We start from the raw sequence: 21,919 nt of genomic DNA, 5'->3' as shown, positions 1-21,919 counted from the left end.
TAGATTTTTTAACCAACAATAAATCTTCTAACCCCAAATGGTGTTGGGTTCATAGCAGATGTTCAATGCATATTAGTTGTTAAACGTATGATTTAATGAATGAATGAGATTCCAGGGAAATATGACTCTTCAAATTATTTCCATCTCAAATATAGGAATCTCTAACTTTTAATTCTTTACTTGGATATTCTATTTCCTAAACTATTTGTTTTCTACAAATTTAAAAAGGATATCTCAGATTCTGGGAAATTCCCGCTTGCCTCTTCATATTGCACCTACAGTTGTGAGAAAGCACATTTCAGATGGCAGGGGAAACCCATAGCTCACCACAACAACACATTGTAAACTGTCTGAGCCTCTGGAGCATAAATTAAAGAGAACAGGAGTATCTGAGCGATTAGGAGGTGAGAGGAAGGGGGTGGAGACAACATAGCTGAATATAAATGCTGAGGTATCTCAAAGACACAGAGACGGAACAAGAGCTCCAGCAGAGACTTTCACTGTAGGTTGGCTCCACGTGGGATTAACCAGGGGGATTGTGACAAGGATGAAGATGAATTCTGAAGATTTTTCTGCAACAGAGACCAGCTCCTTGCACCTGAAAAGAGAACAACAAAGTAAGTCGATTCTTTTTCTCTAAATACTGGTAATATCTACATCTATGTTTATATCTATCTATGATATACACCAGTAGTTAGGGAGAAAATCAAGCTTGCCTTTTGTGGAAAAACTTGGCTATGTTCTATTTGATCAGGATACAAGAGAAAGTGGGAAGAAGTAAATATTTCTTTATCTATGTGAACACAGAATACCTGAGACACAAAATGAAATCACAAAGGTGAATTTTAGAAACTTCTTAAAAATCTACGTCTTTGTTTTATTTTATACCATCTCAGTTTTTCAGATTTAATTAGAAAATCCCCTCCCTAGCCCAGTGAAGTATCATTTTTTCATAGCCATCTGGACATCCCTTAGGAAGCACTGCCTCTCTTTATGAAAAATTCTATTTTTCATTCTTGACTGGCTGAACCTTGTACCATTGTGTGATTTTCATGGGCTTTATCTTGTGTTCTCAAGAAAACATCCTCCAGTTGCTAGGAACACAGGTTTCCAGACTTTGAGAGAATAGCCATATAAGCATCTGAATATTTATAGTGTCCAAAGGCAATTTATTGTGAGAACCTCATAAAGAATTCTTGAAAACACAGTCTTCTTCTCTAGTCCTATGGGTACTCTTTCCCTCCATTTCACTTTTCTATTTGTTGTTGTTGCTGTTCAGTCACTAAGTTGTGTCTAACTCTTTGTGAACCCAAGGACTGCAGCATGTCAGGCTCCCCTGTCCTCCACTGTTTCCCAGAATTTGTGCATATTCATGTCTCTTGAGTCAGTGATGCTATCTAACCATCTCATTCTTTGCTGCCCCCTTCTCTTCCTGCCTTCAATCTTTACCAGCATCACGGTCTTTTCCAATGAGTCGGCCCTTTGCATCAGGTGGCCAAAGTATTGGAGCTTCAGCATCAGTCTTTCCAGTGAATATTCAGAGTTGATTTCCTTTAGGATTGACTGGTTTGATCTTGCCCTCCATGGGGCTCTCAAGAGTCCCCCAGCACCACAATTTGCAAGCATCACTTCTTTGGCACTCACTTTTCTATTTCACCTTTCTAATCGTGGACTTCAAATTCTATATGAATCAGACATTTTTCTTCCTTTCTTTTATTTTTCATCAAAATCTACACTTTTGCTGTATCACTTTTCTCATTTTCTGTTTGTCTAATCTATCCACAGACCTTTTCATCTCTTGTCACCAGGATTTTCCCATTGTTTTCCAATAACTTTTTTGGTGAAACTTTCTTGACTTATTTCATTTCTCTCTCTCTTCCTCTCATGTTAATGAGGTGCCCCAAACACTAGAAGGTAGGAACTAGAGTTTACTTGTAAACACAACTATCCAGTAACAAAGAATGTGTTCAGAACAACAGAGGTGAAAATACCTAAAGGAGGGGGTTGTTTTCTGAATATGTGTCTACTAGCATGGTTTGCTTTAGAAAAGCATTCATTGCCTCTGATAAAACTATCTTTCACTTAGGAACACAAAATCAAGTGTGGATATTGCAAGCCACACAAATTTTTTGGTGACCAGATACCCATAACTTGATGACTCAGCTGAACTTCCTGAAAGAAAATGTATATTTAAGAATAAAACCATTCAATAATAGCATAGTTGAAATAAGAAGGAATTAATTGTAGGAATTGTGAACTTTTCCTGAAATCATCCCAATCTTCTATTGAATACTTGATTTATGAATATTAAGTCTATGCTGCTCTTGTAGCTTTATCAGTGTGAACAATCTTTGAGCACCACCCTTGAGGGATTCAATATGTACTAGAGGATTTGTTTTCAAATTTCTCCATTAATGGACAGGGCTTGTAACCAAAGCGGAAGTATACTCTTAGGGGAATGTTTTGTTGCCTAGGTGATAAAACAAACTGTGAATAACAATAGCCCTAACTAATGAACTAATGATATAACTTAAAATCAGAGAATCACCTCCTCAGCTTATCCACTGGATGTCCAAGCCAACAGTGTGAGTCCAGTGGATAAGCCAGTGGACTCTGGCATCCATGAGCTACTTGGATGTGTTGATACCTGCTGAGGAGCCAGAGATGTTCCTGCATTGAGTTTGAGCCCCTTCATTGAGTCTCACATGGTGAGAAGTGAAACTAGACAGAGAGCTCTGAACTTGCTACCCTAACTACCAAGCGCTGCTTCTGGTAATAGTTGTATGCTGATGAGAAAATACAGATTTGCTTTAACAAGTTGAGAGAAATAGAACCAGATAGGAGTGAAGAAAAGTCTTCTCTTGGAAAATTTGAAAGCAGATCTATGCTGGGAAAAACAACCTTCAGAAGAGGCAAAAGTTGTCTTAACATCCATTGCATAGTAAATTGCTTTGAAGGAAAACAGCATCTCTTTGTCTAGTTAAACCTTAAAGAATACAATTATAATATATGTTTATTTTCATAGCTACTCAGTACATATTTGGGCAAATATTTTATAATCTCATTATTGTGACTGGATTGTTTCATTTCTAGCCAAAAATAACTTATTCAAAATTTGAGGAAACGTAACTTATAAATTTCACATAAGAAGGTAGGGAGACATATATTTTTTTAAATGCCTCAAGAGAAAATCAAATATCTCTTTCTTACTTCTATAGCCTGCCTCATCATCCACTTTCTCTCTTCAGGTCATGCCACTGGGACTTATTCTGCAACATATCATGAAGGGTCCATTCAAGTTCCTATCCCATGTGCTGTAGTAAACGTGGTCTTCATCACCACTCTCATTATAGCTCTCGTTGCTCTATCAGGTGAGTCTGCACTTCATGAGTTCATCAAAAATTCTGATTAATCTTAAATCATCTCATTTTTCGTACATGGTCAATTTCCTAGGAAATATAAAATATGGTTCCACATTCCTTAGATAACTGATACAATACTTTTCTAGTTTTCTAGTGCTTTAGAACTATTAAAAATTGTCTATGATTTATATAATACCATGGGATAAAATTACATGTGAGAAGATATTTAACTCTGTAACAGAAAGGGTTGATTTAGATTCTAAACAAATTGATATTTAATTGGAAAAATGTGGGCTGCCCATTCATTGTTGATTAAAAAATGATATCTAAGCCATAGATTAATCAGGAATTGGACAGTCTCTTATCTCAAAAGACACACAATAGTGGGTATGGATAATTGAGATAATTAAGAATATATCTAGAAGCTTCCAAGAGCTAGTTTTGTTACGGTATTTGAAGCATACAGCTATACCAAGATTCATTTGTGTTTTATACACACATGAAATTTTACAATGTTAGGATACATTCCCCAGCCATAAACCTTTTTGTATTCTGAATTGCTACTCTGCTAGTATTCTCTCCTCCACCTTGCCATATAGAGTTATATCTATCACGTCTTCAAATTCTTCCCCCTCTGCATTCAAATGCAAAACCTTAATTGGAATTTATAATATAGGGCTGGCCATAAAATTCAGTTTTTCTGTTACCTTGAACCAACTTTTCAGCCAACCCCTATACCTTATACCCCTTTTCAACTAGAGTCAAAAGACTATTTTCAAGATTTTTAAATTTCCCCACCATTTTCTGACCAAAGTGACACCCTCTTATTTCTTAGACCTTGTACAATGATGATGAGGTACAATAAGAGATCAGATAAAGTGAAAAACTGCCTTCTTGCTCTCTATGGAATTTACCTTCCTTTTTTGATATCTTTAAATGGAGCATAACCTATAAAAATTCTGAATCAGTGTGCTGTACACCTGAAGCTAATATATTGTATGTCAACTATACTTCCATAAAATTTTTTTTTTAGTTCATCTTCTTTCCTCTCTTCCTTTATCACCTAGTAGAGTATCCCTGAACTACTTTGTACCCTATGGGTACTTGGTTCCTTGTGTTGCTAAAACACACCATTTTTATGTTCACAGTGGGCCAGTACAACTGTCCAGGACAATATGCATCATCAGCGCCACCAAACACCCATGTGTTTCCATGCTCAGATGATTGGATTGGACACAAGGGGAAATACTACCTTATTTCCAAGAAAACAAAGAACTGGACCTTGGCCCAAAACTTTTGCTCCAAACATGGTGCCACGCTTGCTGTCATTGATTCTAAAGAGGACATGGTAAGATGGCATTCAAAAAGAATTCCATAAAGTGTTGGTATTCTTTTTTATTTTATATAGCTAATCCGTGATTTTCTTCTGTTTCCTTCTAAGTGTAGATATTCTGTCTGTCTCTGACCCGGGAAAACTTAGTCACAAGAAACCACATGATCAGTCTAAGGTCCAAATGAGAGTCCAGTGTAGTCTTTAAGTGTGATGTGTTTAGCTTCAAAGATCAGAAATCCAAATGAGCTGAACCCACATCGCACTATTAATCATTAGTTAATACAAATGATCAGCTGAGCTACAATGCTTACTACTTGCAGATTTGAAAAACAGAATGTATTACATACATACCAAGAGGGGTGGTTTAACATACACTTCCTTTGTTCTTCCTTCAAGAACTTTTTAAAACAACATGTGGGTAGAGCTGAACACTGGATCGGGCTGAAAAATGAAGCTGGCCAGACGTGGAAATGGTCAAATGGCCAAGAATTTAACAACTGGTGAGTTTCAAGATATCTCTTTATGCTTCCAAGGCTGCCAGCTCCCAAAGCTGGCAGCTTTCCTGTTTTTTCTTTCAAAGTGTTGTTCTTTATGAGGGTTGTGCTCTTAGAAGCAGAGCTTTAACATTCTCTTTTGTATGTTATACTCTGTGGGAAGGGTCTCCAACCTCCAGGATCTAATGCCTGATGATTCAAAGCGGAGCTGATTAAAAAATATATAAAATAAAGTGTACCATAAATGTAATGTGTTCGAATCATCCCAAAACCATCCCCCTGCCCCAGTCCATGGAGAAATTATCTTCTATGAAACTTGTCCCTGGTACCAAAATGGTTGAGGACAGCTAAACTATGGAATTCTTAAAGAAGGGCTTTAATAGTAATATCCTTTTTTATCTGCTTGGAGTTCATACAATAAGTACTTCTAGTAACTTGATCTCAGTAAATTCTAGTGAAATAAGATTCAAATATTCCAGGTATAATTATGATGATGTGAAAAAAATTTCCAATCTAATATTTTTATTTAATTGACAAGATACTTTTTGGAAAGGAATTCCCTTTTAACTTTCCCAGTTCTCATATCCACAGGGATAAAGAACAATATTTCCAATACCTATTGATAATTAGAAGCTTCTATGGGTCTGAGAGAAAACTTGCCCCAAAATTAAAGATGCTTACTTAATTTCCATTACCTGTATATTTTCAAGTTTGAAGGACACCGTATAAGTTTAGTATTAATCTTTGTCACTCAGATGTGAATGAACTGTTAGGTCTCTAGTTTCATGAAAATGAGAGATTCAGAGAACTAGTTTAAATCTCTAGAAAAAGAATCCTTAGTATGCCCCACATCCACAAATGGGCACCAGGGGCTGTTACCCCCCATAACTGTATGAACTAATATGCATGATTGTTGAACGTGCGCACTTTCTGGGAAGTTTCTCGAAGGGTTTCTGCACTCAAAAATGAATAAGAGTCACTCTTGTAGTGACACACCAGCCAAATGAATGGAGCTCTTCACTCTTAAGTTTGTATCTTCTCTCCACATACTATTCTTTTCCATCTTTGTCTACTGTCTCTACAGATTGTTCTGTGATCATTTGACTGGCATACTTGCCTCATGCATTACATCTTAAAAAAAACAACAACAAAAAAAGCAGAAGCCATAACCACCACCACAAAGTTGATTTTCATATAACTGAACGGAAATGATAGGCTGAAACTAATTCCAGTTTCTTTATTGTTTGACAGGTTCAACCTTACGGGGTCTGAGAACTGTGCAGTTCTGAACAGTGCAGAGATCAGCAGCACAGAATGTGACAAGAATTTACACTGGATATGTAGCAAACCCTCCAAATAAAGAGGAATCATATTTGCTTATAGACATTCTAACATGGAACTCTAGGAAATATGACAACTGTGGGCAAATGCTGCTCTCTGGTCAGAAGTTTCCCATTAAGACTTTGTGAGAAAAAAACGTTTGTATTATTTGGGAAACTTTCTTCCACACAAGACTGGAAAAAAGGGAGAAAAATTCCAGGCATGTCTGCATTATGGAGTACTCCTGCCATGATCTGAAAGTGTCACAGGTGACTGATAAATCTTGTCCAAGGATGAGATAAATGACTGCAAAGCTTTTGAGTGCACTTTATATATTTTTGATTCAGAGATAATAAAATAACTAGGTTTAGAGTTATTATTTATTGTTGAATGACTACAAACAATGTATGCCCTTCATGCATTTGTACTGTATGAAGGAATTAGATGGTGGTATTAAAAACTGAACATAAACAAAGAAAATTTTAACTAGCAGCACAGAGATTTAGTCTAAATGCATTTTGCTAACTCCAAGGACATTAGTAAATGGGCAATGCTTATGAAATGAAGCTTTGTAATATTTCTCTCTTTTTAAAGAAGTTTGTCAAGTTTCTTTTCTTTTCTTTTTTTTTTTTTTTTTTGTCATTTCTCCCCCAAAGAATGGGGTGGTTAGGTATTTATGTTATTTTTTTCACTTCTTCACTGTAAACTTGCCTTTTTCAAAAGTATATAAAGTATTGCCTTATATACAGTCTCTCACAAAGGTAAGGACAAGAAGAACATGAGGAATATTTGTAAAACAGATAAACGTGTTGGAAAATGTGCAATATGTGATGTGGCAAATGTCTCTCAGGAAAAAGTCTGTATTGTTCAAATCTGGAAAAATAATAGTTCTATCTGCTTATCAATTTGTGGCTTTCCTGATACAATTCTATCATGTGCAATACTTCATGTGAAATATTTCCTAAGTGCAATAAGGTGTGTTTATTTGTTTGTCTTTTGTATCCAGTGCAATTACAAGCTGCCTTTATGTATGTTAAAATAAAAGTAAAATAAACAAAATGGTTTCTAAGAAGTGGTGATGCCTACAAAATATATTAAAACTTACATCTCATACTAGAAAGAAAGAAACAGAATAATATAACATTTTTTGGAAGACATACCTATTATAAAACCTTAACTTTATAATTATTTGTACCTGGAAAGTTGTTTTCATGTGTGTTTTCAGAGAGCTCTATACAGAAAAAGTTCAGTAAATAGTCTAATTGACTTGAGAGGAATTTATGTCAGTTAAAAAATTTTCACTCTATAACTTCAGTTTTTTCTTTTTTAAAACTTTTTAATTTTGTATTGGAGTATAGATTATTAATAATGTGATAGTTTCAGATGAACAACAAAGGGACTCAGCCATACCTATATATGCATCTCTCCTTCCCCCAAATCTCCTCCCGTTAAGAATGCCACACAACATTGAGCACAGTTCTCTGTGTTATACAATAGGCCCTTGCTGGTCATCCTTTTTAAATATAGTAGCCTGTACATGTTGATGCAAATGTTGTCCAAGTGAGAGGGTCATTTCCTAGACAAGTTTCTCTCCCCAAGGAGAGAAGGGTCTGGAATTCTCAAGGAGGAAGAAAGAACAAACATTTTTTTCCCTCTACATTCCTTAGGATTATGTATCCTGCCTGAGGACAGTCTCTGGATTAAACCTTCTGGCTAATTCTGTTATTTTAGAATGTAAATTATGGGAGTAGGTCTGGTGAGGTCTTTACAACCTCCAGACATTCTTTGGATTCATTGGAGAGTATATAACTCCATTGCTAACACTAGCAAAGGGGTACTCTTTCTACCCCCTTCTGATGCCTATGTCAGAAGCTTTCTTTATCTCCTTTATACTTTAATAAAATTTTATTACACAAAAGCTCTGAGCAATCAAGCCTCGTCTCTGGCCCCGGATTGAATACTTCTCCTCCAGAGGCCAAGGATGCTGACATCTTTGCGTGGTTCAACAACAACCTTTCACGAGTTTCATCTCTACCTCACTAGTTGACCAGCTGTTTATTTAGAATTCGGTAGAAATTTCATTATTAGCTAGAAATTAAGTTAGCTAATACAAGAAAATGGACTTAGAACAGTACTTAGCTCAAACTGAACCCTAGTTCAGTTCAGTCACTCAGTCATGTCCGACACTTTGGACCCCACGGACTGCAGCACGCCAGGCTTTCCTATCCATCACCAACTCCCGGAGCTTGCTCAAACTCATGTCCATCAAGTCGGTGATGCCATCCAACCATCTCATCCTCTGTCATCCCCTTTGCCTCCTGCCTTCACTCTTTCCCAGCATCAGGGTCTTTTCAAATGAGTCAGTTCTTCACATCAGGTGGCCAAAATATTGGAGTTTCAGCTTCAGCATCAATCCTTCCAATGAACATTCAGGGCTGATTTCTTTTAGGATAGACTGATTGGATCTCCTTGCAGTCCAAGGGACTCTCAAGAGTCTTCTCCAATAACACAGATCAAAAGCATCAATTCTTTGGCGCTCAGCTTTCTTTATAGTTCAACTCTCACAGCGATGCATGACTACTGGAAAAATCATAGCTTTGACTAGACGGACATTTGTTGGCAAAGTAATGTCTCTGCTTTTTAATATGCTGTCTAGGATGGTCATAGCTTTTCTCCAAGGAGCAAGCGTCTTTTAATTTCAAGGCTGCTGTCACCATCTGCAGTGATTTTGGAGCCCCCCCCAAAACAAAGTCTGTCACTGTTTCCATTGTTTCCCCATATATTTGCCATGAAATGATGGGACTAGATGCCATGATCTTACTTTTCTGAATGTTGAGTTTTAAACCAACTTTTTCACTCTGCTCTTTCACTTTCATCAAGAGGCTCTTTAGTTCTTCTTCACTTTCTGCCATAAGGGTGGTGTCATCTGCATATCTGAGGTTATTGATATTTTCCCCAGCAATCTTTTCTCCAGCTTGTGCTTCATCCAGCCTGGCATTTCTCATGATGTACTCTGCATATAAATTAAATAAGCAGGGTGACAATATACAGCCTTGATGTGCTCCTTGTCCTATTTGGAACCAGTCTGTTGTTCCATGTCCAGTTCTAACTCTTGCTTCCTGACCTGCATACACATTTCTCAGGAGGTAAGGTGGTTTGGTATTCCCACCTCTTGAAGAATTTTCCACAGTTTGTTGTGATCCACACAGTCAAAGGCTTTGGTGTAGTCAATAAGGCAGAAGTAGATGTTTTTTCAGAACTCTTGCTTTCTCAATGATCCAACAGATGTTGGCAATTTGATCTCTGATTCCTCTGCCTTTTCTAAATCCAATTTGAACATCTGGAAGTTCATGGTTCACATATTGTTGAAGTCTGGCTTGGAGAATTTTGAGCATTACTTTGCTAGTGGGTGAGATGAGTGCAATTGTGCAGTAGTTTGAACATTCTTTGGCATTGCTTTTCTAAGGGATTGGAATGAAAGCTGACCTTTTCTAGTCGTATGGCCACTGCTGAGTTTTCCAAATTTGCTGGCATATTGAGTGAAGCACTTTCACAGCAACATCTTTTAGGATTTGAAGTAGTTCAGCTGGAATTCCATTACCTCCACTAGCTTTATTCATAGCAATGCTTCCTAACACTCACTTGACTTCGCATTCCAAGATGTTTGGCTCTAGATGGATGATCACATCATCATGATTATCTGGGTCGTGAAGGTCTTTTTTGTATAGTTCTTCCGTGTATTCTTGCCACATCTTCTTAATATCTTCTGCTTCTGTTAGGTCCATATCATTTTTGTCCTTTATTGTGCCCACCTTTGCATGAAATGTTCCCTTGGCATCTGTAGTTTTCTTGAAGAGATCTCTAGTCTTTCCCATTCTATTGTTTTCCTCTATTTATTTGCATTGATCATTGAGGAAGGCTTTCTTATCTCTCCTTGCTATTCTTTGGAACTCTGCATCCAAATGGTATATCTTCCCTTTTCTTCTTTGCCTTTCACTTCTCTTCTTTTCTCAGCTATTTGTAAGGCCTCCTCATACAACCTTTTTATATTTTTGCATTTCTTTTTATTGGGGATGGTCTTGATCACTGCTTCCTGTACAAGTCACGAACCTCCATTCATAGTTTCTTCAGGCACTCTATCAGATCTAATCCCTTGAATCTATTTGTCACTTCCATTTATAACAGTAAGGGATTTGATTTAGGTCATACCTGAATGGTCTTGTGGTTTTCCCCACTTACTTCAATTTAAGTCTGAATTTGGCAATAATGATACGGTCCACAGGGTTGCAAAGAGTCAGACACAACTGAAGCAACTTAGCACACATCCCCACATTAGGCAAGATAATCCGCCCCCCAAAATTAATGATTTTGGAAAATATGAATATGTCATATTACAAGCAAGAAATTCTGATGGAGTTACTGTTATAAGCTTTCAGATAGATTACCCTGAATTGTATAGGTAGCCACAAACTAATTACAAACATACTTTGTTTTATTGTGCTTTGCCTACTGCATTTTTCACATCTTGAAGTCTTGTGGCAACTCTGGATCAAACAACCTATCAGTGCCATATTTTCAACAGAATTTTCTCATTTCATGTCTCTGTGTCACTTTTTGGTAACTCTAACAATATTTCTTTATATTTATTATGATGATCTGGGGTCAGTAATCTTGGGTGTTTCTATTGCAAAGAGATTATGACTCACTGATGGTCCAGATGATGATTAGAATTTATCAGCAGTATTTATTTAAGATTTTTTTTAATGTGGACCATTTTTAAAGTCTTTGTTGAATTTGTCTCTGTTTTACTTATTTATTTATTTATTGCCTCAAGGCATGTGCGATCTTGGCTCCCCAACCAGGGATGGAACTCACACCCTCTGCACTGGAAGGCAAAGTCCTAACCACTGGAGCGCCAGGGAAGTCCCAGAAGTAAAATATTTTTAAATTAAGGTATGTTCATTGATTTTTTTTCTTTAGACACAATGCTATTGCTCACTTAATAGACTACAGTATGATGTAAATATAACTTTTATATGCATCAGGAAACCAAAAAGTCTGCCTGACTTGTTTCCTTGTGACATATCCTTTATTGTGGTGGTCTGGAAACAAACCTGTACTATCTCTGAACTCTGCCTGTGTATGAGACTTTAAAAGCAGAGAAATGTCTCTGGCTAGAGTTAGAGAGACTGGCCTGAAGGAGAGGTCAGAGAGATTAGAAGCATTTTTGCTGGCTTGAAGATGGAGTAGGCAGCAGGATAAAGAAGGCCATTGGCCTTAAGAAGATGAGAGAGGCGGGCAGTCAGCAAGTAAGTGAAAATTAAACCACTTCAGCCAAAGAAACTGGCATTCCCAACTACTTGCACAAGCTTCAAAGAACACACATTGATAAAGAACATCGTAACACTGCTGGTAAAATCCATTATAAATCTCTGCTACCTACACTCAGCTTGGTTTAGTGATCCCTTATCCAACTCTGTTCTTTCTCCACCCCAAACATTGGCAGTTCAAACATTTCTCCACAGATGACTAATTAGATATCTTAGTTTACTGAGAGTTCATCTTAAGTTCCTGCTCTTTTAACCTTCAGGGAAGGGAAACCCTGCTGACACCTTGATTTTGGCCTCATAAACCCTAAGCAGAGAGAACTGAGTCACACTGAACGTGAACTTCTGAGTTATAGAAACATTAAGATAATAAATACATGTAATTTTAAAATGTGGGATTTGTGGTAATTATGGCATCAAGAGAAAACTAATAATTTTCATTTTCAGCTAGTTTCTGTTGAATAAAAATACAATTGATATTTTTATATTCATTTTGCATATCCAGGGACCTCTCAACTCACTTATTAATTCTAATAATTTATCAGTAGGGTTACTTGAATTTTCTATAAGTGGGATTGCATCTATGGCTGATGTGTGCTGCGATTTTTCCTTTCAGATCTTTATAACTTTAAAAAATTTATTGTATTTGCTAAGGCCATCAGTAATCATGTTAAGTAAATGTGATGACAGTGAATATTTTGTCTTGTTCTCAATCTCAAAGAGAAAGTTTTCAACAATTACCTTTAACATGATGTTTAATATAGTTTTCTTTGCTTGTTTGGTTGTTTATTCTTTGTGGAGGGGTGGTGGTAGTGATACATATTATCAAACTAAGAAAAATTCTATTTCTTCTGAGATATTAATTTTATCATTATAATTTTTAGTTCTAAAATTCCATTTTCATCATTTTTTGTAATTTCCAAGTTTCAGCCTAAATTCTAATGTATTTTATTTCCTTGAACTCATTTTAAATATGCTATTATTTCAACTATTTGTATTTCTTTTTAAAATACAAAATATGTATATTTAAGAAATAATTATATGCAAGGCTAATTATCTTTAAATTATATTTGGATTTTCCTATGTCAAAGTCTGCTTGACTTTGTATTAATACTTTCAAGTTTATTAATACTTGTGGCTCAGCTGGCAAAGAATCCACCTGCAATGTGGGAGACCTGGGTTCTATTCCTGAGTTGAGAAGATCCTTGGAGAAGGGAAAGGCTACCCACTCCAGTATTCTGGCCTGGAGAATTCCATGGACTACTGTCCACGGGGTCACAAAGAGTTGGACACGATTGAGTGACCTTCATTTACTTACTTTACTTAGAGCCCTTGGAGGTCTTTAACTGCTATTATTTCTAATTGTTATTTTTCATGTTCCTTATTTACTCAAATACCCATTTTGTACCACTGTTGTGGAATACTAGATTCTGTCTGTGAAAGACTGTAATAAATGTCTTAGAACTAAAATAATATTATATTCTTTGACCAAGCCAGACTTAGTATTCCTCTTACAGTAACTAAATCTTAGGTTTCTTCCTGACTGCAGACTCCTGACCTCCCTCTTCTTAGAGCATTATTCAAAAAATTTTGTAATTGAAAATTCTTTCTCTGTTGCTTTCAGATATAAATTTTCTTCCAGCCTCTTGCAAGTTTGACAGCCCACAAATACTTTTCTCAGGCACCTGTGAGCCATCCCTTTGAAGTATAATCACCAAGGAGAGAGCAGCCCTGCCTCCCAGTCTCAATAGAAGCGTAGGAACCTAACCTAAGAGCAAAATGTATGTGCTGTGTTCAGCTGTATTCAACTTTTTGTGACCCCATAGACTGTAGCCCACAAGCTCCTCTGTCTATGGGATCTCCCAGGCAAGAATACTGGAGTGAGTTGCTATTTCCTTCTCCAGGGAGTCATCCCCACCCAGGGATCAAACCCAGGTCTTTCCCAATCCTGGCAGATTTTTTTTTTTAAAAAACCACAGAACCACCATAGAACAATGTGGCTAAAATACTGTTGAGCAAATAAGCACCAATAAGCCAACACAAATGGCCTAAGTACATTGACTACCTTCTAACATTCTCCAGCACCTTTGACTCCAACACTCAGAAATCCTCTTGCCTTTTGTTTCAGTAGAATTTATTTCAATTTCTTCACTTACTAAAATAGGCTTCAGTAAACTCTTCCTCTCCTATACAACTCATTCAGTATAATTTTTCTTTGGCATCTGGCAGAGGTTAAATTTGCTTCTAGCAAATCATCAGAGTCATGAACAATCTAGGATCCCTTCCTTTAACTTTAGATACTGAAGGGACTTGAAGTTGAGCTTGGTCTCCTTCAAAGACCAGCCTGCTTTCAGATCAGTCTTCCTCCTAGAGCGGTGTTTTTCAACCTGGGAGGATTTTGTTTCTCAAAGGATATTTAGCCATGTCTAGAGATATTTTTGATTCTTCAACATGGTACGGAGTAAAAGCAGGAGGAGGTTTGCTCCTGGCATCCAGAAGGTAGAAGTAAAGGAAACTTCTGAACAGGCCCCAACAACAAAGAATCATCTGACTTAAATTGTCAGTAGTTTCCAGACTGCAAACTCATGTCCTTGGGTGTAGATTTTGGTGAACCAACCCAGCCAGATATACTGATTTTTCAGTCCCTCAATCCCACTCGAAGACCAGAATTATTCTCACTTCTAAGACACCAAAGCCTTGTTCAGGAACTCAGTTTCTTTTGTCCGTCTTTGAAAATCTTCTATAGATAAAGGAGCTCTTTTTTCCTGGTTTCAGCTTCTTCTAGATTTGCATTATGCCGGTTTTCATTACTTTGCCATCTCACTGATGCCTTTAATATGGTTTAAAATATTTTACCTACTTTATAAGTTGCCCTCAGTAGGGACAGGCTTAGTATGACCTATTGAATGATTACCCATGCCTTTTATGACTAGCCAAATAAGACTACTTGAAGTCTCATGCTCCCTTTAAGAAATTTCTTCTGAATAATTCTCAAACTTATTGTTGAGTGCCTAGAAACTTGTTGGTTATTTTCTATCTCTGACACTGAACTGTTGTCCCAGGCTTTCCTTAGTCACATTTTGCTGAATTATACCTGATTCCATGTGGCACAAGTTTCAACTCATACTACTTGACTAAATTTGAGGACATCTGTTCCTTATATTATCCAAAGCACCAAAAATATAAAAGTGACAAAACTTCACACTGAATGATGATATTGTTCCAATAAACATAATTTTTAAATGCAATAATTATAACAGTTTTATTTGGTGCATCTCTCCGGTACTCTTGCCTGGAGAATTCCATGGACAGAGGAGCCTGGCGAGCTACAGTTATGGAGTCGCAAAGAGTCAAACATGACTGAGCGACAACTATTATTTATATCAGTGACTAAATAAATATGATCAATTTACTTAATTCTCACATTCTGACTCAGGTGTTACTGCTATTGGTGTTTTATGTAGAAGGAAACCAAGTCACAAGGAAATTAAGTACTTTGCCCAAAGTCTTTACATTTCAGATCTAGGACCCATAGTCAGACTGGGGGAAATTTGGCTTATTTAGGCATATAAAAATATGGAATATTTAAAACTGAGTGAAATTCCATGGACTGAGGAGCCTGGCAGGCTATAGCTCATGGGGTCGCAAAATAGCTTGCTGCTGCTGCTGCTGCTAAGTCGCTTCAGTTGTGTCCGACTCTGTGCGACCCCATAGATGGCAGCCCACCAGGCTCCCCCGTCCCTGGGATTGTCCAGGCAAGAACATTGGAGTGGGTTGCCATTTCCTTCTCCAATGCATGAAAGTGAAAAGTGAAAGTGAAGTCGCCAGTCTTGCCCGACTCTTAGCGACCCCATGGACTGCAGCCTACCAGGCTCCTCTGTCCATAGGATTTTCCAGGCAAGAGTACTGGAGTGGGGTGCCATTGCCTTCTCCAAATACCTTCAGATCAGATCAGATCAGTCACTCAGTCATGTCCGACTCTTTGTGACCCCATGAATCGCAGCAGGCCAGGCCTCCCTGTCCATCACCAACTCCCGGAGTTCACTCAGACTCATGTCCATCGAGTCAGTGATGCCATCCAGCCATCTCATCCTCTGTCGTCCCCTTCTCCTTCTACCCCCAATCCCTCCCAGCATCAGAGTCTTTTCCAATGAGTCAACTCTTCGCATGAGGTGGCCAAAGTACTGGAGTTTCAGCTTTAGCATTATTCCTTCCAAAGAAATCCCAGGGCTGATCTCCTTTAGAATGGACTGGTTGGATCTCCTTGCAGTCCAAGGGACTCTCAAGAGTCTTCTCCAACACCACAGTTCAAAAGCATCAATTCTTCGGCGCTCAGCCTTCTTCACAGTCCAACTCTCACATCCATACATGACCACAGGAAAAACCATAGCCAAATAGCTTCCTACTGGCTAAACAAATCAGATTGCTGTTATTGTTTATGGTAACCACAATCGCACAGCGCCCTCTGCTGGTAGGAGGTTTTTTCCGCCGCAGTTTCCACTTTCTAAAACTTTCCAGTTCTTCAGGTGTGAAAGTGAAAGTGAAGTCAATCAGTCGTGTACGACTCTTTGCGACCCCATGGACTGTAGCCTACCAAGATCCTCCATCCATGGGATTTTCCAAGCAAGAATACTGGAGTGGGTTGCCATTTCCTTCTCCAAGAGATCTTCCTGACCCAGGAATGCACCCCAGTCTCTCGCATTGTAGGCAGACGCTTTATCGTCTGAGCCACCAGGGAAGGATCTCTTCAGGTGAGATCCTTTTAAAATCATCTACTCTTTTCCTAGGCTTCTCTAGTGGCTCAAACGATAAAGAATCTGCCTGCAATGCAGGAAACCTACGTTTGATCCCTGGGTCGGGAAGATCCCCTGGAGAAGGGAATGGCAACCTACTCCAGTATTCTTGCCTGGAGACTCCCATGGACAGAGGAGCCTGGTGGGCAACAGTCCATGGGTTTACAGAGTCAGAAATGATTGAGTGACTAACATAACAACAACTCTTTCCATAATCCCTATAGATCAGATCAGATCAGTCACTCAGTCGTGTCCGACTCTTTGTGACCCCATGAATCGCAGCAGGCCAGGCCTCCCTGTCCATCACCAACTCCCGGAGTTCACTCAGACTCACGTCCATCGAGTCAGTGATGCCATCCAGCCATCTCATCCTCTGTCGTCCCCTTCTCCTCTTGCCCCCAATCCCTCCCAGCATCAGAGTCTTTTCCAATGAGTCAACTCTTCCCATGAGGTAGCCAAAGTCCTGGAGTTTCAGCTTTAGCATCATTCCTTCCAAAGAAATCCCAGGGCTGATCTCCTTCAGAATGGACTGGTTGGATCTCCTTGCAGTCCAAGGGACTCTCAAGAGTCTTCTCCAACACCACAGTTCAAAAGCATCAATTCTTCGGCACTCAGCCTTCTTCACAGTCCAACTCTCACATCTATATATGACCACAGGAAAAACCATAGCCTTGACTAGACGAACCTTTGTTGGCAAAGTAATGCCTCTGCTTTTGAATATGCTATGTAGGTTGGTCATAACTTTCCTTCCAAGGAGTAAGCATCTTTTAATTTCATGACTGCAGTCACCATCTGCAGTGATTTTGGAGCCCAGAAAAATAAAGTCTGACACTGTTTCCCCATCTATTTCCCATGAAGTGATGGGACCGGATGCCATGATCTTCATTTTCTGAATGTTGAGCTTTAAGCCAACTTTTTCACTCTCCACTTTCACCTTCGTCAAGAGGCTTTTTAGTTCCTCTTCACTTTCTGCCATAAGGGTGGTGTCATCTGTATATCTGAGGTTATTGATATTTCTCCTGGCAATCTTGATTCCATCTTGTGTTTCTTCCAGTCCAGTGTTCTCATGATGTACTCTGCATATAAGTTAAATCAGCAGGGTGACAATATACAGCCTTGACGTACTCCTTTTCCTATTTGGAACCAGTCTGTTGTTCCATGTCCAGCTATAACTTTGCTTAGGTGTCTGTCAAAAACATCAGTGACAACTGCTTCATTTTCTAAAGCAGCAATACCATCCGTGGAGACAAAAAGCTGACCAAAATTTAAAAGGAAAAATTTTGCTCATTGGTAAATTTTTGATACTTATTTGTGCTGTTGCATGTGGATTTTGAAAAGTGGACTTTAAACCTATTCCTAGCAATCTGGAAGGTCATGCACATTTAGAGTATGAATGTCCAGGAATGATTTCAAAAAGCCCAAAACTCTCACCTCTGACTGATCTTGAGATGCTGTACCAATCGGAATTGAAGGCCAAGGGAAGTTTTTAGCTGTCTGTGTGAGTGATGAAGCTGTGTCCATAGCCGCCCAGATTCTCTTAACAAAGACTGAGATTACAGCTTAAAAAAAAGAAAAAGCAATAAGAAAAAGATAGACAATAAAATGCAAATTTTTAAAGGGGCAAAAGACTTGAAAGGGAGTTGCACAAAAAATAGACATCAAAATGTCACATCAGCTTTATCAAAACCCTCAAAATTGTCATCAGAGAAATGACATGAAAACTAAAAGGAGTGACTGTACATCTACTACAGTATCAAAATTTAAATTAAAAAATGAACAAGAATAAAAAGAGAATACCAAATGTTAGTGAGAATTTGTTTTAGTTGGAAAAAAGAAAAACTTCTAAAGGGAGTGTAAATTGAGGAGGACACCCTCGGTTTGACAATGTCTACTAAAACTGAACATGCAGGTAGCTCAGGATCCAGAAATTTGACTTATTTGCTAACAAAAATAAAAGTGGTATGCATATGAAGAATGGTGCAAAAAAAATTCACAGCAATTTTATTCATCACAGCCCTGAACTGGAAACAACACAGATGTCCATCAGCTATAAAACAGGTCAGTTGTGGTACAACTGTACTATGATGCTCTGTATCTGTGACAGCACAAATAAGGACTGAAAATCTGATGAGTAGAGCAGCTCAAAATAAAAGACTACAAACTGCGCAATTCTATTTTTATGAAGCTCTTTGAAACCCTGGAGTGACAAGGATTGCTATAAATCCTGAAGGTACTTCTTTACGGTACCTTTCTGCCTGGCTGGTCCATTTGTTCATCAGCCTTATTTGTTACTAAAACTAAATTAGTTTTTTCCTTTGATATTCACGTCTCATTTCAAGTTTCTCTCTGATGAACTTCTAGGCTGCAGTAGAACCTCGTGCTTGCTCTGCTGGATAATTTTTTTGATTCATATATTAAATGTTAGTAAATGGTTCATCTAACTCACTAAAAACTCAGCTTCCTGGGGAGAGGATACTCTTTTGAAACTCAGCGTCTGGTTCCAAGAGAAGCCACTGAGTTTAGCCAGTGAGTTTATATGTGTTGGTGTCAAATAATCTTTCAGATTTCTGATCAGCTCCTATCCTTCTGTGTGATTTTAGGTAAGTTACTTTGCTTCGTCATCAATAAATAAGGATAATAGTCACCTACCTTTTTATATTTGTTGCAATATGTGAGGTTTAAACAAGCTAATATCTGAAACACATGATGATCTTAATAAATGTTAATTTTTAGCTAATGCAATCTCTAGTATATTTTTACAGATTTAATGCAAATTAGTTTACTGTCTTTATGAGACTATCTATATTAAATTTGTGAAAAATTTATATAAATATTATAAGCTTTATATATATTTCATGAAAATTGATCTACTAATGGAAATACACTCAATGTTTCCCTGAACAGAAAATATTTGGAGATCTCTCTCTCTTTTGATGTATACCTCACAACATATAAATAAATCCAGCCAGGCACAGGAACATAAATTGGAATGATTCTGTGTATTTTAACAACAATGTGTCATCCGACAGAAAGTGCCACTAAAATACAGGGGAATTGTGACTACCCATCTAAACTTTCAAACTACATTTTAAGTTCACAAATATAAAAACCTATTCAGACAAATTACTAAAAACTGTCATTTCTCTAACATCATTTACTTTGTGTTTGTTGACAAAAATCTTTTGATTCTATTGAGAGAGTCAATTCCTAGGCAGGTTGATAAGAAGTCTGGGGGTCCTCAAGGAGAGAGAGGTCTGGAATTCTCAAGGAAGAGGAAAGGACAAATTTTGTTTTTTTCCCTCTACATTCCTTACCATACCGTTGACTGTTCAGTCGTGTCTGACTCTTTGCGACCCCATGGACTGTAGCCTACCAGGCTCCTCCGTCCATGGGATTCTCCAGGCAAGAATACTGGAGTGGGTTGCCATTTCCTTCTCCAAGGGATCTCCCCAACCCAGGGATCAAACCTGGGTCTCCTGCATTGCAGGCAGATGCTTTATCCTCTGAGCCACCAGGCAAGCCCCTACATTCCTTAGGATTATATAATAATAATGTATCCTGCTTGAAGACAGTTTCTGGGGAAAAAGCCTTCTGGCTAATCCTGTTATCTTAAAATGTAAATTATGAGAGTGGGTCTAGTAAGGTCTTTACAACCTCCAGACATTCTTTTGATTCACTGTAATAACTAATTAAAAGTATATAACCCCATTGCTAACACTAGTGAGGGGGCACTCTTTCTGCCCCTTTCTGATGCCTATGTCAGAAGCTTTCTCTATCTCTTTTATATTTTAATAAGACTTTATTACACAAAAGCTCTGAGTGATCAAGCCTCGTCTCTGGACCTGGATTGAATCTTTCTCCTCCAGAGGCCAAGAATCCTGGCATCTTTCATGGTTCAGCAACAACCTTTCACTATTTTGGACAAATTTCTGTGCTGATAAATAAAAGATGTCTCAGGTATTTTAAATCAATTACTAGTTAGAGACTACTGGTCCCTCCATTTTTGCTTAAACCTTAATCTCACTTCGTGTATTTGAAATTAAAGATTCTATTTTTCTTTTAATGTAAAATTTCACTTTACATCTTAGAACATATTTCCTCTTTTGTAACCATCTCACATTCCTGATTTGCACACTTTCCTGTTCTTACAACTCCCCAAAATGTGGTTAATTACTTAACCCACTGTATTATCTATGTCTTGGACGTTAACCATTACAGACCTTCATTTTTTTATCATGATGTTGCATCTTATTTTTCTTCATTGCAATTTAACAATGTTGGTAGAAAAAGGGACTTTTCTAAATTCTTAAGGATGCATGCAAGCTATTGTTAAATAATCAGTCTTCCTTAAGCATTACTATTTTTAGTCTCTCTTTCTAAACACAAAGGTACCTCTCTCAGAGGTAAGTAGAAGAAAAGTAAAGTACCACAAAAGGATAAGGAAGAAGTTAGAAAAATACTGGCAAAGGAAGCCAGTGGTGTACAAGAAAAAGTAGGAATATTTGTATACTTTATTTATAGTTTATTAAACTATATCATATACTTTATTATATATTACAATGTTCAAAAATATAATAGTACTCTCATATGATTATATCTGTTATAGATTAGTACTTTGGCATTGAAAAGATAAATTTGTCCAAAGGTGTTTAACTGTTACATTTTGAAGTCAAGATTTAGGCCCAGGCTTTTAAAGTTCCAATCTAGCTTACAATAGACTGTGATGGAAACTTATAATCAAATAATGTAGAAAAAAAATGAAACTAAAACAATTTAGCCTTATAATATTCAACTTTTCAAACTTCTGTTTATAGAATACAATATGAATGAAAATGTGTTTAAAATGTAAACTCTATCAGCCACAATGAAATAACAAGAATCAGACTTATAATCAATTCGAAAATTTGTGGTTCCTGGAGAAGAAAACAGCAGCCCACTCTAGTATTTTTGCCTGGGAAATCCCATGAACAGAGGAGCCTGACAGGCTACAGTCCATGGGGTTCCCAAAAGAGTTGAACACAACTGAGAGACTGAGCACAGCACAGAAAAAATGAGAAATTAAAATCTATGCTTAATACATTGCATTCAGTGGTAAATTTCTGTGAACTTCATTTAAAAAATAAGATTTATTTTCTTTTATGACAGAACCTTGAGATATTTTGACATAGAGTTATTTCTATTTCATATAGATTATTTTTCAGTTTGGAAATCTTCTGCATAATATATGCTTCAACTTAGCTTGCTGTTAATATTATAAAGTGTACAAGAGAAGAAATAGCTTTAAAGGAAT

General features: G+C 37.5%; 1 protein-coding gene across 1 annotated transcript; it reads left to right on the top strand.

The window, feature by feature from the left end:
• Nucleotides 1-286: 286 nt before the first annotated feature.
• On the top strand, nt 287-7,581 carry CD69 (CD69 molecule). Its single transcript, XM_027541273.1, has 5 exons — nt 287-617; nt 3,249-3,371; nt 4,511-4,710; nt 5,092-5,195; nt 6,441-7,581. The coding sequence occupies exons 1-5, from the start codon at nt 548-550 to the stop codon at nt 6,547-6,549; spliced, it is 606 nt and encodes a 201-aa protein (XP_027397074.1). The 5' UTR covers nt 287-547; the 3' UTR covers nt 6,550-7,581.
• Nucleotides 7,582-21,919: the final 14,338 nt, after the last annotated feature.

The sequence above is a fragment of the Bos indicus x Bos taurus genome, chromosome 5 (assembly GCF_003369695.1).
Source record: "Bos indicus x Bos taurus breed Angus x Brahman F1 hybrid chromosome 5, Bos_hybrid_MaternalHap_v2.0, whole genome shotgun sequence".
In the NCBI taxonomy this organism is placed as follows: domain Eukaryota; kingdom Metazoa; phylum Chordata; class Mammalia; order Artiodactyla; family Bovidae; genus Bos; species Bos indicus x Bos taurus.
The sequence above is the reverse complement of the archived record's forward strand: the minus strand, read 5'-3'. Positions and strand labels throughout refer to the sequence as shown.

Excerpts from the sequence above, each read along its gene's own strand:
- CD69 (XM_027541273.1), top strand. The coding sequence starts at position 548 with ATGAAGATGAATTCTGAAGATTTTTCTGCAACAGAGACCAGCTCCTTG. Across the intron at positions 3,372-4,510 it reads AGCTCTCGTTGCTCTATCAG|TGGGCCAGTACAACTGTCCA; the intron begins GTGAGTCTGCAC and ends TTATGTTCACAG. Across the intron at positions 4,711-5,091 it reads TTGATTCTAAAGAGGACATG|AACTTTTTAAAACAACATGT; the intron begins GTAAGATGGCAT and ends TCTTCCTTCAAG.